Below are 14,594 nucleotides of genomic sequence, written 5' to 3' on the forward strand. Positions count from 1 at the left end.
CAAAATTTCTGTTACTGTGAATAGCTAAGCGTGTAAAAAAATGACCGGATTTCCAAAAGGCATAAAGTTAAAGATGACACATTTCTTTAATAATTTAAGTAAGATTACTTTTTTATTCCCATCTTTTACAGTTTCAAAATAACAAAAAAGGAAAAGGGCCCGAAGCAAAAGTTTGGGCACCCTGCATGGACAGTACTTAGTAACACCCCCTTTGACAAGTATCACAGCTTGTAAATGCTTTCTGTAGCCAGCTAAGAGTCTTTCAATTCTTGTTTGGAGAATTTTCACCCATTCTTCCTTGCAAAAGGCTTCTAGTTCTGTGAGATTCTTGGGCTGTCTTGCATTCGCTGTTCTTTTGAGGTCTATCCACAGATTCTCGATGATGTTTAGGTCAGGGGACTGTGAGGGTCATGGCAAAACCTTCAGCTTGCGCCTCTTGAGGTAGCCCATTGTGGATTTTGAGGTGTGTTTCGGATAGTCATACAATTTGTCCCATTATCATTGATCATTATCCTGTTGTAGAAGCCATCCTCTTTTCACCTTCAGCTTTTTTACAGGTAGTGTGATGTTTGCTTCCAGAATTTGCTGGTATTTAATTGAATTCATTCTTCCCTCTACCAGTGAAATGTTCCCCGTGCCACTGGCTGCAACACAAGCCCAAAGCATGATCGATCTACCCCGGTGCTTAACAGTTGGAGAGGTGTTCTTTTCATGAAACTCTGCACCCTTTTTTCTCCAAACATACCTTTGCTCATTGCGGCCAAAAAGTTCTAATTTAACTTCATCAGTCCACAAGACTTGTTTCCAAAATACATCAGGCTTGTTTAGATGTTTCTTTGCAAACTTCTGACGCTGAATTTGTGGTGAGGACGCAGGAAAGGTTTTCTTCTGATGACTCTTCCATGAAGGTCATATTTGTACAGGTGTCACTGCACAGTAGAACAGTGCACCACCACTTCATCTGCTAAATCTTCCTGAGGGTCTTTTGCAGTCAAACTGGGGTCTTGATTTGCCTTTCTAGCAATCCTATGAGCAGTTCTCTTGGAAAGTTTTCTTTGTCTTCCAGACCTCAGCTTGACCTCCACCGTTTCTGTTAACTGCCATTTCTTAATTACATTATGAACTGAGGAAACAGCTACATGAAAATGCTTTGCTATCTTCTTTTCGCCTTCTCCTGCTTTGTGGGCATCATTTATTTTAATTTTCAGAGTGCTAGGCAGCTGTTTAGAGGAGTCCATGGCTGCTGATTGTTGGGACAAGGTTTGAGGAGTCAGGGTATTTATAAAGCTTTGAAATTTGCACCATCTGGCCTTTCCTAATGATGACTGTGAACAAGCCATAGCCCTAACAAGCTAATGAAGGTCTGAGACCTTGGGAAAAGTTATCTGAGAGCTCAAATCTCTTGGGGTGCCCAAACTTTTGCATGGTGCTCCTTTCCTTGTTATCACTCTAAAATTGTACAAAACAAAAATAATACACTAATCTTGCTTAAAATGTTGAAAAGAATGTTTCGTCTTTAACTTTATGACTTTTGGAGATCAGTTCATCTTCTACTCACTTTACTATTCACAGTAACAGAAATTTTGACCAGGGGTGCCCAAACTTTTTCATGCCACTGTATATTGATCAGATAAAAGTTGAAGTAGATCTTGCTAAGTGACAATTCATCTACAGCTTTGGTTTCTGGAACTGAACATACCTGAGATAAAATTCCATTGAATATTGCAGCTCCTTTAAAGTCCAAGATATGTTAACTACCGCATTTAGGTTTAAAAATTCTTTCAGCTCAGTGGTGTTAGATACTTTCTTACGTGCCAGAACAGTAGAGATTTTTCTGTTCAAGTTGTCAAGGGCTAACACCACTTTGGTTCAGCCGTGTATTTCCAGGAAAGAAGTATGCCACCTTACAAGATGGTTCTTGGAAACGTGGCTTCACAGCCATGACAATGCAGCTAACTCTGAATTACCCTCTGAAATGACTGAATTAAGATATTGTTGAAAGTAAATAGAATAATAACCATAGCAGAATCAATGAAAGACTGCATCGACTTGGGCATTAAACCAGTGTGCAAAAGATAACAAACTGTGCAAATACAAAAATAAAGAAATAATAATAAATAAACAATAAATATTGAGAACATGAGATGAATTGTCCTTGAAAGTGAGTCCATAGGTTGTGGGAACATTTCAATGATGGGGCAAGTGAAGTTGAGTGAATTTATCAAGCGTCTGATGGTTGAGGGGTGATAACTGTTCCTGAACCTGGTGGTGTGAGTCCTGAGGCTTCTATAGCTTCTTCCTGATGGCAGCAGTAAGAAGAGAGCATGATCTGGCTGGTGAGGGTCCCTGATGATGGATGGTGCTTTCCTGCGACAACATTTAGTGTAGATGTGCTCAATGGTGGGAAGGGCTTTACCTATGATGAACTGGGCCATATCCACTACTTTTTGTAGTGTTTTCTGTTTAAGGGCATTGGTTCCATACCAGGCTGTGATGCAGCCAGTCAATACACTCTCCACTACACATCTATAGATGTTTGCCAAAGTTTTAAATGTCATGCTGAATCCTCACAAGCTCCTAAGGAAGTTGAGGTGGTGGCATGCTTTCTTTGTAATTGCACTTATATGCTGGGTCCAGGGCCAGTCTTCTAAAATGATAACACCGAGGAATATAAAGTTGCAGACACTCTCCTCCTCCAGTCCACCAACGAGGATTCGCTCATGGACTTCTGGTTTCCTTCTCCTGAAGTCAATAATCAGCTTTGTGGTTTTGCTGACATTGAGTAAGAGGTTGTTTTTATGGCACCACTCAGCCAGATTAAGAACAACAATGTTAAAAACTCTTATTAAATATTGATATTCAAAATGAATAACGAATATTGAGTACTGAGCAACTTGAATATTTAACTCAAGGACAATTTAAGTTGAAGTCACCAGAGACACTCAGATTCTGCAGTTTTAAAAGGTGCTAACAACATTGCTAAAGGGTTCCACTTCTCACACTATGAAGTAAAGAAAAAGCTTGCATGCCTGCTTTTCCTCCATTGATAGGAACCAACTTCAGTTTTCATAGACAGCAACAACACCTGGCTAGCTCCTATCCCCCCAGAAACTTACGGTTGAAGGCAAAAGAAATTACTGATAGCATTATATGTAACAACAAATTCTTGCTTCTTAAATCCAACAACAAATACAGACTGAACACATGTCTAATACTGATTATCTTTCAAATGCATTCTGTTTGTGCACCAGGTTAATTTTCTCAAACAGTATTTTATCTTGATGGTATAACATTGATAAAATTAATTTGCTTTCTTTCTGAGTGTAACTAGAAATAAACAGAATCCATTTAGATGTCTTTGTCAGTTACTTAAAGGCCTTTTTCCAGTCACAGGTTGTAATTATGCAGCCTCAACCATGCCAAGATAGCTTATCACTGAATTGAAATGTCTAGTGAACTAAACTACACTACCTATTAAATTTAGTAAATTTATGCACTGTCAAATTTAATTCAGCACTTTTTTAATTCACTGTATCAGTGTCTGAACTGGACAAAGTTGTATTTATAGTTATTTGGTCATCTTAACTTTGCTTTGTTAAATGTGGTGTCTTTGTCAAAATTTAGTTCAAGTACTTTGAGGTATTTAATAACAATTAGATGATGTTAACTATTAATTTTTAAAATAAAGATTAAACTCTGATTATTAATTATAAAACCTAACATCCACTATTTTATCCTAAATACAGCAATATTATAAATATGCTCTATTATTAAAGTATAATTTGTTTGGAAACTATCTTTCACATTCAGAAATCAGGTTCAAGAATTCTTGTCTGAAATTATTAAACACAATTCAGATGTAAAGGAAACAGCTTTAGCAGACCCTAGTCCAGTTCCCTAATAGTCTTGTGTCATAAATACAAAAGCAGAAAGTGAATGACAATTTCCTGGAGAGTGGAATGAATACAAAAATGGAAATGTCATATTACTGTGTTAGGACTCACTCTTTGGAGTTGGGATAAGCAGAAGGGAGCAATGTTTCCTCTGTATACATCTATAAGAGTAATATAAAAACTATTTTAGTACATGCAAAGCATATATTTTTTTGCATGCATACTGTTCAGGCATTACCAAGAGATTAGTTTTCATGTAAAAGCTCCCCCTATAAACATTTTGAACCTTCAACAGTACAAAACAAGAATGGGTAGAAAGAATGACGCAGAACCCATTACCACTTGAAATGCTTCCAAGAATTGCATTTCTGTGCTAACTTTATCAGCTTATGCCTTATCATATGAAAGCATATAGTGGTTATACTGATCCTGCTTCCTTTTCTGTGATTTGTGCACTCATCTATTGAGGCTTTGTGCTGAGACTGAAAGTTTGCAGAATTACTGCCATTGATAGTATACATGTGGAATTCTCTCCATAGGGTTTGACATTGTCCCAGAATCTCAAGGCACATTTGGAGAAACACTTCATAATGAACCAGAAGACAATGGACTCTTCCAGATTAGCACCGTTGACCGATGTCTGAATCAGCTGTCCTCTGTTTATACAGAGACCTGAAACCACCTTTAACCTTACTGGACTAACAACTGCCTGGTGTGCCTCTGTTCAAGTTACATTCAAAGACTTAGGCAAATATATTGGAATAGTCAACGTATCTCATTGCATTTCCAACTCCAAATGCTGATCATCCAAAGTGAAATGATTATAGGTGGATATTAGAGTATGTACACAATCCTCATGAGCCTCTCACTGCATATATTAATGAAATCAGCACAGCTGTCATTGTAAAATTAAGCTTCATCATTTCTGTAAACTTCTTTCTGCTTATGTACGATTGACCGGAAGGAACCCCAAACACTTTCAACTTATGATAAGGGTCCCTTCTAAAACTCAGTGTTACTGGTCCAAATTGAAATGTCCGAAAAGTCACACAATTGCATACTATCTGATGTGGTGCGCATTGCAAGTGCTTGCTAACCTAATGAACGGGGATGTTCAACAATGTTTTAACAAATAAAAAAACGAGATAACTTTCACTATCATTCTGAATATTCTTCGAAAGGTCAAGCATCACTCTTGATGCTATTGCATCTATTCATCTTGAGGGAATATTTAAAACTTTCAACTCCCCCAGCTATAATCAAAAATGTACAAATACATATCCATCTTCATATCTTCACTACAAAATATTGGCCTGAGAACAACATCTGTGTTTGTAAGGTGCATTACAACCACCCTTACTGCATCTCATTGTCCACAGAGACAGATAAATCCAACATCCGTTAAATTTTGCAATTTACTTATATGTACTAGTTTTAAAGGTAAACTTGAAAAAAATGGACATCTACAGTATATCAACTAGAATCTCAAAGATAACTTAACATTTTAAGTGTTCTTGTTGTGTTCTTATTTTTATACGTACCATGGGTTAACAATAAAGAATCATATTCTGGAAGAATTAGAATTTTATTTATAATAACAGAACCAAACCATGTTTTTACCAAGCCATGCTCTAGATCATTCTAACATTTCTGCGCATGCTCAGAACTCTTTCCAATCACGTTCTGACACGTCATATCACCACATATTCCTTTCCTTAAAAAGAAAAACAATTAGCAACATTAACCAAACAAATGCATAATTTAACATGTTTCTATCAGTCTCGCTGGGGGTTTACGAACACGACTAGACCTTCTAAGTGGTTCACACAGTTCCTCTGTGTCATTGTTATTTCCATGTTTTATCTGGTCTGCATCAGTTCACTGAAACTCTGAAGTTGGCTCTTTCTTGAGGCCTTTGCAATTTCTTCTTAACACTGCCCCGCCTTCTGTTTGGACCATGTATGATCTGGGTTGTACTATAAGTATTGTAGCTTTCTTAATTCTTTCACTTCCATTTGTATTGAAATACGAATCTTCTTCATCTAATTCATTCATTAACCGTGTAATCTCTTTTTTATGCTGAGACTTCATCATTTCAATAAAACTTCTCAATTCCTTCACTTGTGCTTTCACTTCTTCAGTTGGATCCTGATTCTTGTCACTCTTTGGCTACAGATCAGTATTGTACTGTATCGGCAAGTTTGGCTTCTATCCTCCTGCAGAGGTGAGATTGTGATGGAATGCATGGCCCATTGATGCATGAGCATTACTTCCAGAGGGCAAAATTGCAACTCCTGGTTTTGGTGGCAATGCTTCATCAGATGCTGGTAACAAAGGGATGGGTCTGGGAGCTTTCTTTATGACTTCATACCCTTTCATCAAGTCACTGTATTCTGACTCTGTGTGACTGTCCAAGACTAATACTCTTTTTCATCAAATTCAGTCTCTCACAGGCAGATAAACCCAGTATTGACTGTACATTCCTTGACACTACCACAAATGAAAGCATGAGCACAATATTTTTGTGCGATACTTTTGCCTCACATGTTCCTTTAACTGGAAAGTCTGCACCTGAATACCCAGTTACTTTTATATTTGTCTTATGTAACCTTGGTCTTGGCTTTAATGCATTAAACTCAGATTCTGCTAGAACATTTACTTACGCCCCAGTAGCAAGTTTAAACAGAATATTGTTTTGGTTCACTTGCAATGGAATATTCCAGTCATTCTTACTTTGTTTGTTTTTACAAAGCACATCTATATAACACTCCTCAAATTCGTTTTCTAGCACAGCATTTACTTGTTTTATTTTCTTTCTACTTCTTTAACAGCATGAAAAATGATTACTCTTACCAGTCGTTGCACATTTTCCCTTACTCTGGACACTGTTTTGGTCGATGCTGCTGCCCACAGCCATCACACATTTTTTTTTTATCTCAGATGACGTCTTGCTCTCTGTCAGTTTTGTTGTCGTTTTATTATTTCTTCTAATATGTTCGCACTTTTTTACAGCATCTACGTGGCAGCTTTCAGTGAAAAGTTCTGTAGCCTGCGGCGTCGTGGTTTCCGAAGTTTTGCAAAGCATCAAAACTTTTTCTAAGTCTAAATCTTGTTCTCTTAACAGTCTTTCTCTCAGACCATTATCCTGAATGCCACAAACAATTCTGTCTTTAACGAGAGAGTCTGTCAGTTCTGCAAACTCACATCTTTTGCTCCAGCGTCTCAATTCAGTAACATATTGATCAATTGTTTCAGCCAATTTCTGCGTACATTTGAAAAAGTTATACTGCTCATACATCACATTACGCTTCAGTATACAAAATGCTTCAAATTTGTCCATTATCGACTTCAAATTTAAATTATCTCCATCTTCAAAACAAAGTGATTATATATCTTAATTGTGTCGTCACCTATTACGTGGAGTAGAAGCGCAGCTTTCATTTTTTCCCCTTTTTTTATCTGCTTCAATGGCCAATAAATGTATTTCAAAACACTGCTTGAATTTTTTTCCAGTTCTCAGCTACATTCCCAGTCAGCTGAAGTGTCAGTGGAGGTTGCAAACCTTCCATTTTTAAAACTGTTAGCAAACACTAAAACAGTTCAAACTCTTTTTTTCTTCGATTATCTTCGACTCTTCTGTGTTCGAAAATATATTATTCTTCCAGACCGACTTCTGCCACCACATTGTGTTCTTATTTTTAGATGTACTGTAGGTTAACAATAAAGAATCGTATTCTGGAAGAATTAAAACTTTTATTTACAGCAACAAAACCAAACCACGTTTTTACCAAGCCATGTTCCAGATCATTCTAACATTTCTGCGCATGCTCAGAACTCTTTCCAATCATGTTCTGACACATCATATCACCACAACACTGATAAAGCATCACGTAATTTTGACATTTTCCCAAAATCCCTCGATTGTGTGCAGTTCTGGTCACTTAACTATAGGAAGGATATCAGTAAGATTGAAAGAGTGCAGAGAAGATTTACTAGGATGTTGCCGGGTCTTCAGGAGTTGAGTTACAGGGAAAGATTGAGCAGGTTAGGATGTTATTCCTTGGAGCATAAAAGAATGAGAGGGGATTTGATAGAGATTTACAAAATTATGAGAGGTATAGACAGGCTCTTTCCACTTAGGTTAGGAGAGAGAAATATGAGAGGACATGGCTTTAGGGTGAAAGGGGAAAGGTTTAGGGGGAACAACTTCACTCAGAAAGTGGTGGGAGTGTGGCACGAACTGCCATCTGACGTGGTAAATGTGGTCTCACTCTTAAGTTTTAAGAATAAATTGGATAGGTACGTGGATGGGAGAGGTCTGGAGGGTTATGGACTGGATGCAGGTCAATGGGACTAGCAGAATAAAGTTTCAGCACAGACTAGAAGGGCCAACTGGCCTGTTTTCTGTGCTGTAGTGTTCTATGTTCTATGGTTCTATCTTTTTGTATACTTCAGCCATTCTTAAAACCCATCTGTTTAACCAAGATTTTAACTATACCTCAGTCTTTCCATCTTTGGCTTGATTAATCTTTCCTGTGATTCTAGGGAGCTCATTGAGATGTTTTGCTGCGTTAAAGGTGCTACATAAATTAAAATATTTTTGATGTATTTTATTTTTGCAGTGTCTAGCTTGCTGAGCATTTCTAAAGTCTTTATTTCATTTCAGATTTACAATATTTGCAGTGTTACAGTATTTTAAACAATAAACATGAAATGTGTTGTTGCCATTGCACTTTTGATATTAATGCTTAAGGCATCCAGATGTGCAAAGAGAGCAGCCTATTTTGTAACTTGTTAATCACTATTTTCTGGCTAATGTCAAATGTAAAATAACATGGGTTTAAGTTTGTAAAGAATGTTAACTTTTTAAAAAATCCCAGCAGCTTTGTTTTCAAATTCACACTTTTTGTACAAAATGTTCGCATCAACATAATGTACATAGTATGTGTAACAATTTAAGTATTCATATGATATTTTACAATTTATATAACTTTTGAATGGATTATTAAAAGCACATTATTAATCGAGATATATTTGTTGTCTTCTACTTAAAAAGATTGAGTTGTTGCTTAAAACTTCACAGAAATGCAAAAATGTTGATTAATACTGCAGAAAATGAACTTTTTGAATTTATTTTGTGAAGAATATGTGCAAAATAACAAACAATGCCATTGTGGCCTGAAGTTTTAATGTTCCATATGCATAAAGCTGAATGGACCACACATGCATTCTTTCGACTCTGTTATTATGACCTCTACACTTACACACAAAATGTTATGTTTTGTTCCCATGCTGTTTCTGATTGATGATAATTTTACTTTCAATAACCACAGAGTAGGGTGTATGTGATTGAGGGAGGTGGATCTGGTGTAGTCTGATCGCAACTCGAGATCTTTCTGTCCAGTGTACAGCTTGTGGTGAATAACGTGCACCACCATCAAACCAAACTGTACCTCAAGTTTAAGTTTGATTGCCATTCAACCACACACGACTACCCATAAATACAGTCAAATGAACCAGAGCTCTGCAAGGGCCAAGGTGAAAAGCACAGTACCAATAGTCATACACTGCACAAGGTACATACAAGATAGTAGTCAGTGTAGTCACACAAAAAATAATACAGCCAAGTCCCTGAGTCCAACAATGTTGTCATCAAGAGCAAGCCTGCAGCAGTCTGCAGCCGAACGCAGTCTAGTTGGTCTTCCACCGAGCTGTAATGGGCTGGCCTGATCAGACCCAAAATTTCGAGTGTCCAGGAGGTGTGGTAACAAGTGTACAAGCACAACAAAGTAACTTAAGCCTTATTTATCATCGTAAAATATGAAACACAAATAACCACACAAAATATTACATAGCAAGTCACAAAGATTTCTAGGCTCACGATTCTTGGTCACCAGTTAATTGTCACTGTTGTCGGGGGAACCAAATTCCAACTCACTCACGCGAGACCACCCCGGTCCTAAATCATGATTCATGATCATGATTTCTGGCCCCAGAGGAAGTCCAAAGAAATTCCGAAAAGCAGGTCAATATGTATACACCACAAAATATATCCGCCACAAGTGGGAGTTCTTGGTGGCCAAAGATTTTAATTCCCATTCCGACATGTCAGTCCAGGCCTCCTCTTCTGCCAAGATGAGGTGACCCTCAGGGCGGAGGAGCATCACTTTATATTCTATCTGCGTGCCCTCCAGCCTGATGGCATGAATATTCATTTTTCTTTCTGGTAAGCCAATTTCCCCACCCCCCCTTCCTTTATTCCCCTCTCAGACTTTTTACTTCTTTTCACCTGCCTGTTGCATCTCCCTCCTCCATCTCTTTCTCCTGTGGTCCATTCTCCTGTTCTATCAGAGTCTCTCTTCTCCAGCCCTTGACTTCCCCACCCACCTGGCTTCACCTATCACCTTCCGGCTAGCCTCTTTCCGTTCCCTCCACCTTTTCATTCTGGCATCTTCCCCCTTCCTTCTCAGTCCTGAAGAAGGAACTGGGCCTGAAACACTGCCAGTTCATTAATTTCCACAGATGCTGCCTGACCTGCTGAGTTCCCCCAGTATTTTTATGTGTTGCAACAAGCTTTGCAAGTGCAGAGCAACCACAAGACAGACAAACTTCGATTTTTTTGTAAACATGCAATTAACTCAATCTGTTTTCTTTCATTTAAACAACATTTGTGCCCATTTACACAGTTCTCACAAATCAATTAGACATCTTAATGGTCACTTCTCATTATCTTGTAGCACACAACATTCCTTAATCTCCCAGTGTCTGGACACGTAACTTTCCTTGGATTTCAAAAGGTATATTTATGTTTACATATATAAACAATAAGCGCAATCCAAAACTAATCCATCAAGTCAGCTACCTAACCAATTGACAGACATTCTTATTTTAATGGTTACTCATTGTTTACTCTACAGACCCCACATGCTAAGCATTCAGAAAGAGTTAAGTTGTCATTTGACCTGACAGACATTCACTCATCGTTTTACAAAATCTAATCTTACCATCTGTTAAATGGTTTTTCCTGCTCTCCATGTTTTGTTGATAATTATTGAGTCTGTTTATATGTTCACATTTGTTTTAGTTTGGTTATTACATTTGTGCATGTGTCCATTCTAAATGTTGATTGCTCATGGCTATTTGCACTATTGTCTTGTGAATTGTTTGGTTGCTATTGTATTGTCTGTTATGGTATTGTCTTGTGCTTTATGCTTGGCACCGAACCACAATCAATTCTGGTATGTTGCATATACTGCCAATAAAGTGATTCTGATTCTAATGTGCCACAGTTCGCCCCTTGAATGTCTGTTTAGGTAGAATTCTTCCTTCTGCTGAAAATGAAGAATATATATTAATATCCCTTGGATGATTAAAATTAATGTTATGACCACTATTAAAACATGAAACATTATACAAATCCACGGGTTAACCTCAAAATTCACATTAAAATAATGTTCTCATCCCAGTGGGTGGGTTAACAACATCGTGCCAATTCAAACAGGATGAGTAAAACACGACATTGTGGTCGGGGATGCAAGAGTCAAATAGCAATCAATTTGGTATTTGTTTCACAAAAAAAGTCATTTGAGGCCAGTCACCCTAGGTGTACAACATTCCCTCCCACTTTTTGGTCCACTGTATTCCTAATTTGCACATATTACATAATGTACATCTTTTCCCAGACCAACAATACAATTTTTACAAATCACAGGACTATCAGTGGTTTGTCAGGTCTCAACAAAAACCTGACATCCAACAAAACACAAGGAAGTATTAAACAGAACAAAGCAACGTTCTAGCAGAAGCCTTTAAAAAAACAAGAGCTGAGAGATAGTTAAAAATGTTTTCATTCCCTCTTAGTTTACCCCCATCTACACAGACAGAATAGGTGTGCCCTCATACCATCACCCAATATGTATGTCCTTGTCTGTTGGCTATAATCTCACCCTCCACTAGAAAGGAAGACATATATGTCACCCAAGATCATCCCCACCCACCCGCCTCAGAACTGAGCTGGCACTTTACCTGCACATTAAGATGTGCCACCAGGGACAAAAGGAATAGAGTGTCCTATGAGTAACAAAACGGGAGTACCTTCTTTCAAGGGGCGGTTGTTCAAATTATACAAAGCACGGCGAAAGACACAATGATGAGGTATGGGCAGAAGTAAGTAAGCAAATTTGCTATTTTAGTAAGACATCGATTTGTTCAATTAGACCACTGTCCTGAGGGTAATAGTGGACATGGAATACCCACCGTACACCATTAGAGACAGCTCCCTCTTGTGCCCTGGAACCCAAAAAGTGCAAACCATTATCGGATTGAATCAAGGGGATCAGCATGTGCAGAAAAAGACGTGCTAATCCCTGAAGTGTACCTTCTGACTAGCTTTAACAGTAGGGATTTCTATCATAAAACCAGATTAAGTGTCCACCATAGTGAGGAAGTACTGAAATCACTGGGACCAACATAAGCTATTTGCCGAATGTGAGCACCCCCAGGGAATGGCAGCCAAGGGTTGCTTTGGAAGCTGTTGGCCCTTAGTATCTGAACATAGCCACAATTCTCTACACCGTGTGAGCTACATCAGTGGAAGGAATAAACCCCACTGCCTAGACCACTCCATGGTACTCTGTACCCCAAATGACCAGAAGACTCTTGGACCCACTGAGCAAGAGGCAATAATGATATTTAAGGCTGAAAGCTAGATGTCACCGTGCCAACACAAGTGAGTTTGCTTCTCAGCAATGCTGTTAAATCTTGCCGTTGGTAAATCATCTTTCAAATGGGCGTTGAAATGGTAAACGGTAATGGTGTTGGTAGTCTGTTGATGACATAAAATCTGTGCAGGAAGTGTTTTATAGTGAAAAAGCCCCCGCACTGGGGCAGTTCCACTCTCTTGGCCTCAGAAATCTTTGTTCTATGGTACGAAATATCATCATGACTAGAGAGTTCCTCGGCTACAGTGGATGACCAGGACACCTTTTGTGCCCTGTCATGCCCTTCATTCTCCACAAAGCGTTGCACCGCTGCCTTCCCAGCCATTGGATCTTGTAGTTGATCTCAGTCACCCAGTCCACTAGAACCAGCTTCGCGTGCTGGGGTAGGCATGTCTCTATCTCACCAGGGTTGCAGGTTCCTGGCTACCCTCACCTGGCTTAGCCCACCCGTCGAAGCAATACACGCAAACAGTTACTTGGAGCCACAGGTGAGAGCTGGGTGGCAATCGGCGACCAAAGGTGGATACGCCTGCCACAAGAGGCGCTATCCCTCCCGGGACACCACAGATACCCCAAACTGTAATGGTAACGTGCAATGATCGGCTCCAAATTTCCTTCCATAACTCCGCACGCCCTGTGTTCAGACTGAGTGTGTCAGAGAGTTCCATCCCATAATGGGAAGGTGAGGGTGGAGAAAGATGAGGTAATCCTCCATTTGTGTTTCAGTCTCCACTAAAGCCCAGTGGTAGGCCAAAACACACACACACACACACACACACACACACACACACAAAAACACAAAATGCTGGAGGACCTCAGCAGGCCAGGCAGAATCTATGGAAAAGAGTAAACAAAGGCTGAGACCTGAAGGCAAAGAGTTGTTTCTCAGACAACTAGCGACAGTGTTAGGAAGCTTTCGGGTCCAGAAATCCAGAGGCATATTCTTTCCACTATTGCCAGAAGCTGCAGACTGCCACATCATCCCAAACTCATATTTCTCTGTCCCTTAAAAACAAAAATCTATTGATGATTATCCACAGCAGAATGATTGAGCCTCATTATTGTTCAGATAGAGAATTCCCAAAGATTTACTATCCTTTGGTAAAGAGAATTTTTCCCTTATCTCAGTCCTTAATGGTTATTTATCTATCTACTTAGAGATACAGTGCAGAACAGGCCCTTTTGTTCAATGAGTTGCACCACCCAGTAACCCAGCAACCCACTATTTAACGCGAGTCTCATCACAGGACAACTTGTAATGACTGACTTATCTACTAACTGGTACATGTTTGGAACATGGGAGGAAACCGGAGCATCCAGAGGAAACCCTCATGTTCACGGGGAGGACGAACAAATTCCTTACAGGTAGTGCTGGAATTGAACTCTGAACTATGACACCCCAAGCTATAATAGTGTAGGGCTAGCTGGTACGCTACTGTGACACCCCACGGTTGATCCCTTATTTTGAGGTGATAACCCCTAGTTCTAGAAACCCCAGATTAACAAAATAGTTCCTGAATCCAACGTGTCAAGGGTACTAAATGAGTACTTTACATCATCATTCAATAAGGAGAAGGAGGACAGTGAGGTCAGTCTGAGGTATTCTAATATGCTAGGGCTTTTGACATCAAGAAGGAGAAAGTATTTGGTCTCTTGAAGAGCATTAAGATGGATAAATCCCCAGGACTTGATGGGATCTATCCCAGGTTATTGAGAGAAGCAAGAGAGGAGATTGTTGGGGCTTTGATGAAATTATTTGTATTCTCTCTGGCCACAGGACATAGGAGAGGTCCTAGGCAACAAAACAGTAGTTCATGCTGTTCCTTTGCTTAAGGTGGGAAACAGGGATAATGCAGTAAATTATAGGCTGCTGAAAGTCCGTTTTGGATTGTAATAGTGTTTGTCAAAATTAATTATTTTGAACTTTAGGAAAACATCAGGGATGTATCAGTTTACAGACTCCATAAGCTACACTGCATTA

At 39.0% G+C, this 14,594-nt stretch overlaps 1 protein-coding gene across 1 annotated transcript in view; it reads left to right on the forward strand.

The window, feature by feature from the left end:
* LOC134355154 (zinc finger protein GLIS1) overlaps positions 1-8,899 on the forward strand; it is a 380,709-nt gene extending 371,810 nt beyond the window's left edge. Inside the window, exon 10 of the mRNA XM_063064929.1 lies at positions 4,433-8,899. Within this exon, the coding sequence (XP_062920999.1) occupies positions 4,433-4,569 (137 nt within the window). The 3' untranslated portion in view covers positions 4,570-8,899. The remainder of the gene's footprint in view (positions 1-4,432) is intronic.
* The last annotated feature ends 5,695 nt before the right edge of the window (positions 8,900-14,594 follow it).

This window comes from Mobula hypostoma, chromosome 12 (assembly GCF_963921235.1).
Source record: "Mobula hypostoma chromosome 12, sMobHyp1.1, whole genome shotgun sequence".
Taxonomy (NCBI): domain Eukaryota; kingdom Metazoa; phylum Chordata; class Chondrichthyes; order Myliobatiformes; family Myliobatidae; genus Mobula; species Mobula hypostoma.